Raw genomic sequence first — 15,453 nt, 5'->3', positions numbered from 1 at the left:
AATATAATGATGAGTTTGTTTAGTGTGTATTTATGTACACATATTTATATTAAATACTAAATTTTATAAATAATAGGGGAATTTATCAAAATTTATAACTGAAAAATTAATCAAATTTTAACACGTATCTTCTTATCTTGTATTTATGGGCACACCAGATAAAATTCCAGTGTAATGATGGGATTTTCTATGGTGTGCCGAGGGCACACAATAGACACATAATAGTCACTAACTCACATATAAATGGATTTTTTTTATTCGTGTTTGAATAATAAATGTTAATGATCCCCTGCATTTATATCAATTGCACCAATAAAAAAAAATATTTTTTTTTAAAATTAGTAACTAATGACTGTCCTGGGACACACGGTAGAAAGACCTTATATAATGATATAAGGGGAAAAAAACAAAAAACATGGACCCGAAAGAAAGAAGAAGAGTCATGTAGCCAACAATTTCTGACACCGGTAAAAACCAGCACTAAATCTGAGTTGACAGGCCACATGATGCAAGTGAAGAGAACTTACCAGAACCCAACAAAACAAAACTAATGTAACGTCCGTTGTTCCCACGTGACCATGTCCACTACAGCTTCAAACATTTTACTAACTTATTTACCTTACTATATTTGTACACTTCCTTCCTCCCACCTTTCTAAATGCAGGGTGACACTCCTGCCCCGCATCTAGAGATTTATAAAAAGCCTATCGGATCGGATTTTATCCGGCTTTTAAAAAGCCTGATTTTTTTTAAAACGGATCGGGTTGAGCTTTTTTAAAAATCAGGCCGGGCCGGGCTTCCAAAAAATATAAGGCCCGTTATAGGCCCGCGAGCCGGGCCGGATCGGGCCGAACCGGATTTTATCCGGGCTTTTTATTTATATATTAAAAAAATATTTTAATATTTTATAACCCGAATTATGAGTAGTTTAAATACCAGAGAAAAAATATCTTGATATATTAGATATAGTAGTTTAGACACCGAAATAAATAATTATTTTTAATATAATATATAAATAATCATATATATTTTTAATTGTTTCTAATATTATTATATATTATTTTAAAAATCATAAAAAGTATTGTATATTTTCAAATTCTATATAAAAAATTGGTTTTTTAATCGGGCTTTTAAAAAAGCCCGGGTTTTTATCCGGGCCGAACCGGGCTTTTATCCGGGCTTTTTTCCGGGCTTCGGGCCGGGCCGGATTTTCGAGAAAAAAGTAGGCCCATTTAAGGCCCGCGGGCCGGGCTGAACCGGGCTTTTTTCCGGATCGGGCTTTTCGGGCTTTTTTCCGGATCGGATTTCGGGCTTCGGATTTTTTGAACATCTCTCCCCGCATCAGAGTTTATACTAGATTCAAGATAATAACAATTTTTGTAAATCGGTTTTTCTATTATGTGTTTATAGGCGCGTAATATGTTTTTGGCTGTCATTTTCTAATTTGTTTTTATCTTATTATTTAAAATAAGTCAACCGTAAAACCTCAATAGATTAGAGAAAAATTCTTTTATGAATCTTATATATTTTAATATTTTTAATCACTGAAATACTTATTTATGGGTCAAAAAATAAATTATAAACGTCCATCTTTAGAATATTAATTTCATAAAAAATACACAAAATTTGTATTTAGAATGTGACATAATCAGCAAACCCTTTGTAAAAATACGAAGTCACAGTATCCAAAGTGCTTAGGGAACAAACAGGCATGTGTGGTCGTATGTTATACTACCTCCTTTCCGTTATGTTTACTATTTTCACATATTTTGAGATTTTTATAAAGTATAGTTTGATAATATTTTTACTATTTTCACATATTTTGAGATTTTTATAAAGTATAGTTTGATAATATTTTTTTCAAATTATTTTTTGAATAAAAGTTTAAACATGAAACTTTTATTTAGAAAAAATATTATAAAATTATATTTTAAATGAGTATTGAAAAGTATATCCAAAAATAATATATAGAATTGAATGTGATATAGGGAGTATAAAATAGCAGAAGCTATGCTTAGCGGCTTAGGTAATAACCTCAAAATGAAACAAAGAGCAGGCAGATCCTCAGCCTAAACAGGGTGATGGTAAATGTAGTCAAAAGGGTGTACAAAGTTTGACATGAGAGGAGCCAGTTACAACAAACTAAGATGATGGAATAACGTACTAACAAAACTCAATAATAGTAACAAATTGGACAGAAGCGAGAGCATACACAAATTCAGTTCAATCATAACCTTTAGTCCTCATGTGCTACCTCTAAGTTCATTATTAGTTTCTTGGGTAACTCCATAAGCTGTCTCCTTCTGTTTTTTCTGGTGAATCATCCGTTTTCATTCTTGGAGGACTTATCAGCATTCCCTCCGCCATGCCAGCCAGCAAGTTTGGCATGTCGAAAATTTCCTCTTCATCCATAAATGTCGATGTCTCTGGAAGAGTATTATTATTATTATTATTATTATCCACTGGAGGCGGTAACTCAGAGTTTCCGCCTGCAGCAGAACTTTCGGATGCTCTAGAAGCTGCAGCATTTGCAGCAGCAGCGCGAATGTCTGCTGCTGTAGGATTCGCAGGAATAGCATAAGAGAGAACAGAGTCAGGAAAATTGAGAGTAGCGTCGGGGCCTTTTAATGCCAATGCAGCTACATCATAAGCTGCAGCTGCCATTTCAGGTGTGGGAAAAGTACCTAGCCAAATCCGGGTAGTCTTACGTGGCTCGCGTATCTCTGACACCCATTTTCCGCCTCTGCATCGGATGCCTCGGTACACTGGATGTCGCCCCGAAGACGGTGACATTATAGCTACCGGTGACTGTTTTGGCAAAGGGTCTTCAGAAGAAGTTGTAGGTGGTAAAATAGAAAGGCTTGACTTGTTTGAAGAATCAGAATCACAATGTGACTCTAATTGGTCATTTTTAGGTATGTTAGCAGAATCAGCCATGCACCTATTATTTAAAATTTCAAAAAAAAATGATATAAAAATAGATAGATTTACCTCAACACCTCTTGGTACAGTGCTACGGGATGTCAAGGGTTCGATAACCCGAAAAAAAGGATAGATTTAGTGATAGGTGTGGTACAAAATATGTTACAAGGGAGGATGGTGATAGAGGACAGATAAGATGAGGAAGAGGGTTTTATAGGTTGAATTGATAGGAGCAGCTAAATAAGGGGGGCGTGTCCAGTTCGCGGACCCCTTGGGGAGAATGAGTGTCTAGCACTTGAAAAGGGACAAAAGACAGTACATTTGGGGAAAGAATGTACTGGATTACTGGTGGAGGTGGTTGTGTAATTAAATTAATTAAGGTGTGAAATGAGATTATGGCTAACACCCTTACTAAGCACACGTATAGAACACTTAAATAATTTATTTATTTTTAATTTCGTAGGTATTCAAAGCATTCGGTAATCAGAGTCGGCAGTGCTACTGTAGTACTCTTTGGTGTTTAGTTTGATTTGTTAATTCAAACCCAGTCGGTAATCTTTTTCTGGAATTGTTTTGTATATGCTTATTCTTATTCTTCCGGCTTGTGAAAAGTAAAGGGGACTTGTGTTTCAGAAATGTTTTGGGCGAGGAAAATAGAAAAAAAAATGGACTTATGTTGTACATTATCAAGCTCAAATTTATTTAGCATTTCATAAAATTTTGTTTAGGATCTCATAGTAGAGTTGCTCTTAACTTTTAGTGTAACAAATTAAATTACTTGTTTTAATTAAATAATTGAGTAAAATGTTTTGACTGGCAAATTGAAATTAATAATTTTAAACAAAATTATTTAATACAAGTATGTTTTAGTTAGTTTTACATTCATGAGATGAAAAAAGAATTGAAATAATTTTTTCAAAATTATTATTTTGAAAATTAAACAGCTATTTAAAAAGACTATCTACCAAAGATTAAATCGCCTCTACTAAATATTAATATTAAAAATTTCAGTTAATCAACTATTTAAATTTAATCCTGAAAACTAATTTTTGTTTGAAAAACTTAGGGGCCGTTTACTTGTAGAAAATTTTCCCATTTTCCTATTTTCTTAAAATTTTCATTTCTAAGAAAACAGTTGAAAACTGAGAAAATGTGTTACAAATGCTAAAATAATATATGATCAGTTTTCTTTTTTTTTTATTAAAAATATTAAATAAATGACGAGATAATTTGAGTAAACATATAGAAGAGTAACCGGTAAAACAATTTAAACATTTCACAATTTAATTGTATATACATATTTCCTTAACATGTTTAAAATAACTTTTTTAGATAAAATATAATTAAATATGACAAATAAAGTATAAAACACTCTTCTGAAATAGGTTGAATAATGAAATTTTCTAATTATATGACTAAATATATACACGATTTTGTAGCTTTTAATAAATAATCCAATTAATAATTATATACAAATTTTTTGAATAATATTTTATGAAATAACTCATAACTAAGTTCTAATTTGGAAAATACGGGAAAACCGTGTTTTCTATTTTTCCAGTTTTTTGTTTTGAAAATTTTGTATTCGAACATGTTTTTAGTTTTTTCAATTTTCTTAGAAAAATTTTCTAGAAAACCGTTGGTGTAAACAGACCGTTAACTTTTAAACACCATCAATGATAATACCCCCGTGGGCATAGCACATGAGTACCGTGTGGATGCAACAGCCCAGTTGATGTGAGTGATAACTCCGGTGAGTGGGCGGCTCCGTCCGACGGCGTTCCTGGACCTTCTGGGGAGGGATGAGGTGTAGCTGCTGGTTGGGCGCCTGCAAAACAACACCGGAAGGGGGGTTTGGCTCCCACGGCGCCTCCGGTGTAAGAATAAGAACTGGTTTTTGGAGAGGATGAAGATGTATGTATGTATGTAATGTAGAGGCTGTTGTGTGTTTATGAATATATGAGAGTGTGTGAGTGTGCAAGAGTGAATATTTTTCAACCCCCAAACCCTTCAGCCTTGGGGGTATATATAGCCCCAGGGTAGGGTTTAGGGGTAGTTACCTTCGAATCTGGGCCGTTGGATCTTGGGACCAGAAGACGCCCGGCTTGGGTGGATTGCTTACACGTGTCCAGGGGAGGACCACCTCCAAAGTGTCCTAACGGCCTTCTGACACGCGCTGTGCTTGTCTGGTGTGTTGGTTGTTGATAGCTGTCATAGTCACGTGCCAACGTACCCTTCCTTGGCGGGTTGGGGGATGTGAATGTGTTTGCTGGGACCCTCCTCATGGTGGCTTAAGCCCTGATCCGGATCCGGGTAGGCATCAGGCCAGGATTCCGGGTTGGATCAGGATCCGGGTCATAGGAAGGGCCCGGGCCTGGTCTCTCCATTTGGTTGTCCTGGGAGAGGGGGGTCTCGGTCCATCGATCGAGCCTGGTATCCTTTAGATCCAGGTTGAATCCTAGCCGGGTCTCTTATACCCTATCAGTGAGAACTGAGAAACATGAATGTATGTACAAAACAAATAAGAAACATGGGTGCGTTTTTAAGTTTTTGGCTGCTATATATCCGGATCTGGGTATTTGCCGCCAGGGTGCGGGTCCATGATTGCTTGGTTTTTGGGTTGTAGTTATCATGATCCGGATCGTTGATATTTTTCCGGGTTAGACTCGCATTGGTGATCTGGATCATTAGGTTATGGAAAAACTAGCATAACGTATCTGATCCGGACTGCTTAGTAAGATAAATAAAATCTGTAGGGCCCAGGCTAACTGACCTTCATTTTAATAGGTATATGGTCCGGACCAAGGAGCGAGCTAGGAAAGTCTATAACTGCTATCCCAACTTTTCTGACGAGGAGAGTGATCAGGATATATCTGGTAGAGAACAGATCTGGGGCGAGATGGTGAGGAAGGGGTCCGGGTCTGTGGGAACAATTACTAGCTTCCGGTTCAAGAGGCTTCCGGAGAACTCGGTCATCTTTACGCCAGAGGGACGCTGGTTTGATATTAAGTATCATTTCGTGAGAAAGCCACCCGGGTTCGAAGATAGCATCTATTATACCCGGGTCAGGTACGAGAGGCACGAGGATGGCCACCCGGGTGTTTATGAACAAGGCACTCTGGAAGCCGCCTTTGCTTCGTTTGGGATCAGCCGAGATCATTACCAGCTGAAGGATTTTTATGCTGAAGCTGACCCGGGTGATATGGACAAGGCAATCCAGACTGCTTTTCAATTAACTCCTGATATCGCTTGGAGGTGGCCCGAGCCCCATGAGAGGATTTTCCATCATCCCGCGGATGGTTTTGTTCCGGTCTGGCTGGAGCATCTAAGGTCCGGGTGGAGCCCTCGCTGCCATATTTTTCTTAAGCACCTGTGTAAGTACGTCTACAGGATATCCCCCATGCAGATAACTCCGAACGGAATCAAGTCTATGACCTGGTTCATAGCTTGCTGTAACAAGGTCGGGCTCATGCCTACCTTCAAGTTGTTCCACCGGATTTTTTATCTTTCTAGATCAAGCTAGAAGCCTTTTTATGAGCTGAGGTTCCGGGCAGCAAAGTGTGGCTTTGGTCCGGGTAGGTCGAAGCCGGTTATGTACCAGACCTCGTTGAAACATTGGAACGGGGAGATATTGATGCTGAAGGGGTACGACTTGGAGTTTCTTCCTTACTTTACAGCCGGAGAAGTTAAGACAAAGTTCAACCCAGAGATCTTAGAGGGGGAGGCTGTAGATCAGATTAGGAAATTTTGTGGTAGTCTTGGGTTCCAGCCGACCCGGGATACCTTTATGAACCATAAACTCCTGTTCCAACTTGGCTGTACGTTCTTCTTTAACCTGTTCTGTTAGTGATCCGGGTCCCCATCCCCGCTTGGAGATCTGGATTAAGTTCCTTTTCCTTTTAACTTCTAATTGTTGGGAAACTCTGTTTGGTCTTTGATCCGGGTCTCTCTGCTTTTCCTGATGATCCGGATCAACGTATATTTTGCTTTTTTACTTGTAGCTAATTTGCATAAATCATCTTCCCATGATCCGGGCTTACGACATTATTTTATTTCCGAATTTGGTAGTCTTTGCATATATATCAATCCTGCGCTTATAGTTTTCTTTTCCAATTTTTCAGGTTTGCCACATTACAACCCTGCATCCAGAGCGATAATGTCTTCTTCAGCTTATGCAGCAGCTTTCAACTCATTGGGATTGGCATACAAGACAACCAAAGGGGCCCCTGGTACGGGATCCGGATCTGCGGATGCAGAGGGCGGTGCCGAATCTTCTGCCCCCCGGAATGCGGCTGATCCGGCCAATGCGTCCTTGGCCGAGGACCCGGACGTCTAGGAAATCTCTGATGAGGACCCTCCTTCGAAGAAGAGGAAGTCCACCCCGGGAAAGCCTCCCCGCGGAAAAGCTGTTGTTGTTGACCGGGTCATTTGTGATTCGGAAGGGAAGGGTCCGGACGGGGGCCTCATCAAGATAGGGACAAAGAGCCTGGTCGATCTGGCCGGGTTCATGTCTAGCATTCCCTCCGAGGAAGACTGGGAGGAAGTTGAAGGCTACAACATGGCCGCTTCCTTGAAGAGGGTAACCGGCCAGTGGGGTCAGGTATCGAAATCTTAAATGGTATTAGTTCCGGATTGTATCCCCTAACTATTCCGTACTTAACATCTTTTTTATTTTTCTCCAGCTTGGGAGTTCTATTTCTATATGTTCGGATGTTGCCTTCACGGAGATCCGGGAGGCCAATAACCGGACCAGGGCCGAGAAGTTGCGGGCTGATAATTTGAAGGACGAGCTGGATGAGGCCCGGGAGAGCTTCTGGACGGTAGAATCCGGGTTGAACGAGAAGCTCAAGGATGCAGAGGACCGGGCTGAGGGACTTTCCAAGGAAGTAGAGAGGCTCAAGGCTGAACTCACTGAATTCAAGGCTAGTGACGTTTATGATTTTGAGGTTGCTCAGGCTGGGGTCCCTGAAGTCCGCAGATCCCGGGTTGTTGCTGAGCGCCACATTAAGACCGATCCCTTGGCTTCCTGGGAGAGCTTCATCCAGGAGTTCCTTGCTGCAAAGGCCGCAGTTGAGCAGGGTCAGGGGGAACCGGAACCCTATGATGGTCCGAGTCCCAGCTTCCTCTAGATCCGGACCAGCTTTGCAAAGCTTCTCGAGCCCAACCCTTGTAATTTCATTTTCTAGGATTTCCCATTCTCGTACTTTGATTTGAACTACTTGTAATATTTGCAATTGTTCTGGATTGAAGGCAATCTGGATCCTGCTTTAAATTATATTCTCGTTTCCTTGTACTTTCCTTCAATTGTGGAAAATATTTGTTTTTCTTCAACCTGTACTTTTTATTTTTATGAGCAATCCGGATCCTGGCTCTATTGCGCAAATGATCCTGATTCGGGTTGTGGCTATGGCCCCCGATCCGGATGGGCTTTATATCCATATTGTTCCGGGTATGAAGTCTTATCCGGATTTGTTCTTGAAATTGCTTTCAATCCGGGTATGATACCCACCTGGGTTGAAGTATTGTTTTTTGCTTTATGTACTTGGGGAAATATAAGTGCATAATGGTTGTTTCTAACCCGGATTCAAATGTTTATCCAGGTTGATTTTGCTTTCAAATTTGCTTTCAATCCGGGTATAAATCCCACCCGGTTTGATGTTTGCTTTTTTGCTTTATGTGATTAAAAAAAATATAAGTGCATAATGGTTGCTTGCAACCCGGATCTGAATGCTTGTCGGGGTTGGTGTTTGCTTTTTTGCTTTGCATAATTGTTGTTTTCAACCCGGATTCGAATTGTTATCCGGGTTGGTGTTTGCTTTTTTGCTTTATGTACTTGGAGGGTTACCGAAGTACATAATGGTTGTTTGCAACCCGGATTTGAATGCTTATCCGGGTTGTTTTTTGCTTTTAACTTTGCTTTCAATCCGGGTATGTCTAATCTGGATTGGTGATTGCTCCATTTACTTTGAAATTTTCTAAGCAAATAGTGGTTGCCTTTGTTTTTTGCTTCCAACCCGGGTATGAGAACGTACCCGGGTTGTTTTTTGCTTCCATAACTGGTAATTTAAAAGTAATAACTTTCTAAGAAAGGAAAATTCTTTTCATTGATTTGCAAATTTTTTCATACAAAATGCATTATCATAGATTAGTTGCTTGCCATAGGCTACAAGTTCTGGTTACTTTTGGTTGTTTTTTCTACTGGTAAAACTTTCTGAGCCTGAGTCCATGCCATGTATTTGGTACTTCAGACTCATCCGTGTTCATGAGCTTGTATGTTCCTGACCTTAGAACTTCCTTGACTTTGTATGGGCCTTCCCACTTTGGCATTAGCTTTCCAGTGCTGGTGGGGTCTGAAGCTTCCTTATCTCGAAGGACCAGGTCTCCAACTTGAAAGTTTTTGACCCGGGACTTCTTGCTGAAGTGGTCACTTGTTTTCTGTTTATACTTTTCCATTCTTGCCACTGCCTGGTCTCGGACTTCATCAATTAGCTCAATATTCGTTCTGAGCCCCTCCTCATTTGCTATCTCATTAAAGTTGATTGCTCGATGGGAGGGGGATCCTACTTTAATTGGTAGCATGGCTTCAGTTCCATAAGCCAATTTGAAGGGGGTTTCTCCTGTGCTTGTTCTGGGGCTTGTTCTGTATGCCCAGAGTACATTAGGCAATTCTTCTGGCCATTTGGTTTTGTTTTTCCTGAGTCTCTTCTCTATCCCCCTGAGAAGTATTCGATTTGTTACTTACACTTGGCCATTTCCTTGAGGGTAGGCTACAGATGACTTCTTGTGCCTGATGCCCCTTTCTTGAAGGTAGGATTCGAATTCTGAACCAACGAACTGCGGACCATTATCTGAGACCGGTACTCTCGGGATCCCAAACCTCATCAATATGTTGTCCATGAACTTGATGCAATCTTGTTGGTTTATTGTTCTCATTGCCTTTGCCTCTACCCATTTTGTCATATACTCAATTGAGACTAGTAAGTACCTGAGGTCTCCTCTGGCTCTTGGGAATGGTCCCATGATATCAATACCCCATACGGCAAATGAGATTGGTGACAAGACTGAATAGGGTAGGACTGGGCTCATCCGGCTGACATTGCTGAATAACTGACATTCCTTGCATTTTTTCACAAAGTCTATTGGATCCTGGTGTATAGTGGGCCAGTAGTACCCTTGTCTTATGATTTTGTGAGCTAGGGATTTTGCGGACATGTGGTCCCCGCAGATTCCTTCGTGAACTTCCATGAGGCAAAACTGTGTCTCTCCTGGGCCTATGCACTTGAGGATCGGGGAGGAGAAGGTCCGGCGATAGAGTATACCCTCTTTGATGAAGAATTTTGAAGCTTTTGCCTTTAACCTTTGAGCCTTCACTTTATCCTCCGGGAGCTCTCACTTCTCTAGGTAGTTAATAAATGGAGTCATCCAATTCGGGACGTTGTCTATTTCCATGACTTCTTCAGATTCTGTGCTCGGTTTCTGCAATTCTTCGAAGTAGACGGAGCAATCCAGGTCTGATGAATTTTGAACAAGTTTAGATAGTGCATCAGCTTCTGAATTCTCCTCTCTGCAGATTTGGATGACTTGGATTTTTGGTATGGAGGCGAGGTAGCTTTGGACCAGAGCCTGGTACTTGGCTAGAACTGGATCCTTGGCTATGTATTCGCCGTTTGTTTGCTTTACCACTATCTGGGAGTCGCTGTAGATTTTGAGATCCTGGATCCTGAGTGTTCTTGCTAGCTTCAATCCTGCAATCAAGGCCTCGTACTCTGCCTGGTTGTTTGTCGCTGAATAGCCAAAGGAGATTGCTGTTTGGATTGTGAATCCTTCTGGGCTCTTTAGGATGAGCCCGGCTCCTGATCTTTCATTTGTTGAAGAACCATCAACTTTGAGGGCCCAGGCTTCTGTTTCTTGATCTGTTTTTCTCTCAGGGTCAATGCTCATGGGCACAGGCTCTTCTTCTGGGAAATTGCATTCTATGATGAAATCAGCTAGAGCCTGGGCTTTGATTGCTGTTCTAGGAATGAAACTCAGATTGAACTGACTTAGCTCAACTGCCCAATTTACCAACCTCCCTGAGACATCTGGCTTGTGTATTATCTTCCTTAAGGGTTGGTTAGTTACAACCCGTATCTCCCTTCCCAGGAAGTAGTGTCTGAGCTTTCTGGATGCTGTGACCAAGGCAAAAGCAAACTTTTCTAGCCTCGGGTATCGGGTCTCCGCATCTTTTAGCACTTGGCTCACATGATAAACTGGTTGTTGTTTGCCATTCTCTTCCCTGATCAAGGCTGCTCCAACTGCCAGGGCCCCTGCTGACAGGTAAAGGGATAGGGGCTCTCCGGGTTGAGCTTTGGTTAATACAGGGGGTTGAGAAAGGTACTTTTTGATTTCTTCGAATGCGCTTTGGCATTTCGGGCTCCAATTAACTTCTCTCTTGTTGGTTGCTCCTTTTAACAGGTCAAAGAAGGGTAGGCATCTTTCAGCAAGCTTGGAGATGAATCTTCTGAGTGCAGCTAGTGATCCTGCTAGCTTCTGCACATCTTTTTGTGTTCTGGGAGCCTTCATCTCTTGGATTGCCTTTATCTTTTCTGGGTTGACTTCAATTCCTCGGTTGTTTATCATGAATCCAAGAAATTTTCCTGGCCCTACTCCGAATGTGCATTTTTCTGGATTGAGCCTGAGTGAGTATTTTCTCAAGTTATCGAAGCATTCTCTCAAGTCTCCTATGTGCCCGGGGATGCTTGTAGACTTTGCAATCATGTCGTCGACATATGATTCCAGGTTCCTTCCGATCTAGTCTTTGAAGAGCTTTGAGTAGTTTCTCAATTTCTTCATCGATTGCTTTCTGTCTTTCTGGGCCAAAATTTCTTCTCTTTTGCTTGACTGGCTTCCTCTCTGGGTTGATGTCCAAGCTATGCATCACTATTGATTCATCCAACCCGGGCATGTCTTTTGGGGTCCAAGCGAATATGTCAGAGTACCCTTGGAGTAGTGATACTAGGTCATTTCTGAAATTAGCCTCGAGCCCGGATCCTATCTTTATCTTTTTGGAAGGATCGCTTGTATTGATCAGAATTGTTTCCGTTTCAACAGCTGCCTCTATCTTTGATTGATCCATATTTGATATCATCTGCTGGATCCGAGCCTCTGTATTCTTCTTCGTATAAATCTGAGCCTGGGCTGTCATCTCTTTATTGTTTCTTTCTTCGATAATTTCTGGGTTGGTTGCTTGCACAGTAGGGTTGGTTTGGCCAAGGACTAGGCCCAATTCAATCTCTTCTGTGACTTGGTTGCTTTTTTGCTCTTCTGAGCTTTGTTTGGTTGCTTTTGGGTCTGAGAGGGACTCTATGATCTGAACTTCTTTTCTAGCATCATCCCTTGAGTGTGGGGGATGTTTCTTAATACTTTGCTGTTTCCGGAGCACCACGACCTTTCTCTTGTTGTCTTGATGAGTTTCAGCCATTACCAGAGCCTGACTATAACATCTTTCAGCTACCTCATAGGCTCCCTTGATTTCTCCTACTCCGGTTGGAGTTGGGAATTTGATTTTCAAGTGTGATATGAATGTGATTGCTTGGATCCTGGTCAGGGCTGAGCGCCCGATTATGCCGTTGTAGGATGAAGGAGTATTGATCACGTAGAACTTTATCACATGGGTAACTTGGTTTGGGCCCAATCCGGATATGACTGGTAAGTATAAGGTACCCTGGATCGGGACCAAGTTGTTCCCGAACCCATACAGAGGGTCCTCTTGGAATTTATTGGAGCGTACGCTCCCAAACCTCATCCTGTCCACAGTATGCTTGAAGAGTATGTTCACTGAAGATCCATTATCAATCAGCATCCTTCTCACTTCGTTGTCAAAGATATCAAGTGTTACCACCAAGGCTTCGTTGTGATTCGGGTTGACCCCTTCATAATCATTGCTGCTGAATGAGATCATCATCTCCGGGTAGGATTGAATGGAGAACACTTCATCTCTTGAGCCCGGGCTCCTGGGGGGAGAGTGTGAACCTCATAGGACCACATTTACCACATTCTTACCTTTTCTTTGTCTTTCTTCTCTCTGGTTTTTCTCCCTTGAGATGTATTGATTGAGGTTGCCTTTCTTGACTTGATCTTCAATGAAGTATTTTAAAGAAAGACAATTTTCAGTCTTGTGCCCATGGGTTTCATGATAGTCACACTGCCTGTTGTAAGGCCTGTTCTCCGTGGGAGTCTGCATAGGCTTCGGAGGGTAGTAGAATGGCTTTCCCTTGATCTCCTTTAGCATCTCTTCCCTGGTCCTGTTTAGTGGTGTCCACTCTGGCTCTTGCCTAGGCTCCCTTGCCTGCCTAGGTGGTCCGGGATCACATTTGGATTCTGTTTTAGGACCCAATCTTTGGAATATTGGGGTGTTTTGTACCACATTTGTTTGCTGGGTTTGGTTGCTTTGTCTGAACTTTTTTTCCTGATGGTAACCCCCTTTCGGTCGGTCATCAGAAGATTTATTCTTATTCCCTCCATTCCGAGTCATTCTCATCGCCGGGAGAACATCTGTTTCTTTTATAAACCGAGCTGCCCTTGAATAAGCACCGGCCAAGATTTGGGGCTCTTTGTTTATCAACTCCACAATATACCTCTCATTGTGTTCTGGATCCAGGTTTCTTCGAAATATGCTTAGAGCCTCCCTTTCATCGAGATTCGAGACTTTGTTGATGGCTTCCTGGAACCTCCGCATATAGGCTAAGAGTGCTTCGTTATCATATTGGCGGATTGTCTCCAGGTGGCATATGTGCATTTCATGTGTTTTATTGGCTCTGAATCTTCTAAGGAAGGCTCCTCTGAATTCTTTCCAGGAGTGAATGCTTCTTGATGGGATTCTGTTGAACCATCTTTGAGCCCCCCCTTTGAGGGTCGAGGCGAAGAATCTGGATTTCGTCAAGTCATTGTAATAGTATATCTGAGCTATCTGTTCAAAGTAGTTGAGGTACTCTTCCGGATCCCCCAGTCCATCGAAAGAGTCGAAGTTATAGTGTTTGAGATTTTTCTGTCGAGGGATGGCTTCTAGGGAGTGACTGAAGGGCGTGAGGGTCTCCCCAACTTCCAACCCAGAATCTTTCTCCATTTTTCTTTGGAGCTCGTAAATCATGTCTTTAAGATCTTTCTGACCCTCCTCTTCGTCATCAGAAATGAGTTCGGGAGAAGGGTCCCTCCGAGTTCTTTTGCCTCTAGTTTTAGCTAGGAGCCTCTCCTCCTCTAGCTGCATTCTATTCTGAATTTTTTGCTCCAGTTTTTCCTCTTCTTCCTTTCTTATCTTTTCTCTGATTTCTTCTAACTTTTATTTTCTGGTTGCTTCTGTCTCCTTCTTACTAGGCTCCTTTTGATTCTTCTTTGCCTTAGCCCCAATTCGGTCGAAGACAGATCTCCTGGATTGCTGAGAGTCCCCAGACTTTTCTTGCTCATCATCTTGTTCAAATTCTATCGGAGCCCGGGCTTGTTCATCTTTGTAGAGCCTGATTGCTTCAGCAAGTTCATGGCTTGTTAAGTTAGCCATATGCTCCTCTGTAACTGGAACATTGGTGTACTTGTACTGATTGAGCTCTATGACATTTCTAGCATCCCTGACTGGGGTATGCTGCATCAATGGTTGCTCCTGGAAGGTCTCCCTGTCTCCTCTAGGTTCTTAAACTTGAGAGGGGTCTTGATCCTGAATATGGGTACTGGCGGAGGGCCTACCAGCCGTACTTTTTCCTGCTCTTGCCATTACCACAATTGTACAAAACAACTGACCAAGATTTGAGGCTACAAATATGGATCTGAGGTTGCTTTTTTGAAGACTACAAAAAATTTCCAGAATAACAGAAAACAAACTTTCTGGGCTTTTCTAACAACAATACCAAACAAGAACAGCAGGCTCTAGAACACAAAAGAAAATAAGCAAGCTAAAACAGTTATGGGTTTTAAAATTACCAAGACTATTAAACCCCAGGCTTCAAGACTATCAAGATTATCAAACCCTAAACAACCAAAACTTAACAAACAAGAGCGGACTCACACAAACGTGGCCTAAATTAACAAGCTCACATAAACGTTGCTAAAATGAACATTCATATTCAAGAAAGGGTTTGGTTGCTTGTGTTCTTACAGGCTTAAAAGTGGACTCTCTCAAGAGTTTGCTGATGAAGATGAATCCGGGGGCACCGAGACCCAAGGATGTAGCGCCCCTCCTTCTAGCGCCAAATGATAACTCCGGTGAGCGGGCGGCTCCGTCCGACGGCGTTCCTGGACCTTCTGGGGAGGGATGGGGTGTAGCTGCTGGTTGGGCGCCTGCAAAACAATACCGGAAGGGGGGTTTGGCTCTCACGGCGCCTCCAGTGTAAGAATAAGAACTGGTTTTTGAAGATGATGAAGATTTATGTATGTATGTAATGTAGAGGCTGCTGTGTGTTTACGAATATATGAGAGTGTGTGAGTGTGCAAAAGTGAATATTTTTCAACCCCCAAACCCTTCAGCCTTGGGGGTATATATAGCCCCAGGGTAGGGTTTAGGGG

The 15,453-nt window shown here is 41.7% G+C and overlaps 1 protein-coding gene across 1 annotated transcript; it reads right to left on the bottom strand.

Moving 5' to 3' along the window:
• Window positions 1-1,994: 1,994 nt before the first annotated feature.
• LOC141689259 (ethylene-responsive transcription factor ERF027-like) lies at window positions 1,995-3,119 on the bottom strand. Its single transcript, XM_074493504.1, has one exon. It carries the CDS (start codon window positions 2,935-2,937, stop codon window positions 2,269-2,271), a length of 669 nt encoding a protein of 222 aa, XP_074349605.1. The 5' UTR covers window positions 2,938-3,119; the 3' UTR covers window positions 1,995-2,268.
• Between the last annotated feature and the right edge of the window lie 12,334 nt (window positions 3,120-15,453).

The sequence above is a fragment of the Apium graveolens genome, chromosome 10, assembly GCF_009905375.1.
Source record: "Apium graveolens cultivar Ventura chromosome 10, ASM990537v1, whole genome shotgun sequence".
NCBI classification, from domain to species: Eukaryota; Viridiplantae; Streptophyta; class Magnoliopsida; order Apiales; family Apiaceae; genus Apium; species Apium graveolens.
Note: the sequence above shows the minus strand (reverse complement) of the source record. Positions and strands in the feature narration are given on the sequence as shown.

Coding starts and splice junctions, on each gene's coding strand:
- LOC141689259 (XM_074493504.1), bottom strand. CDS start 2,937: ATGGCTGATTCTGCTAACATACCTAAAAATGACCAATTAGAGTCACAT.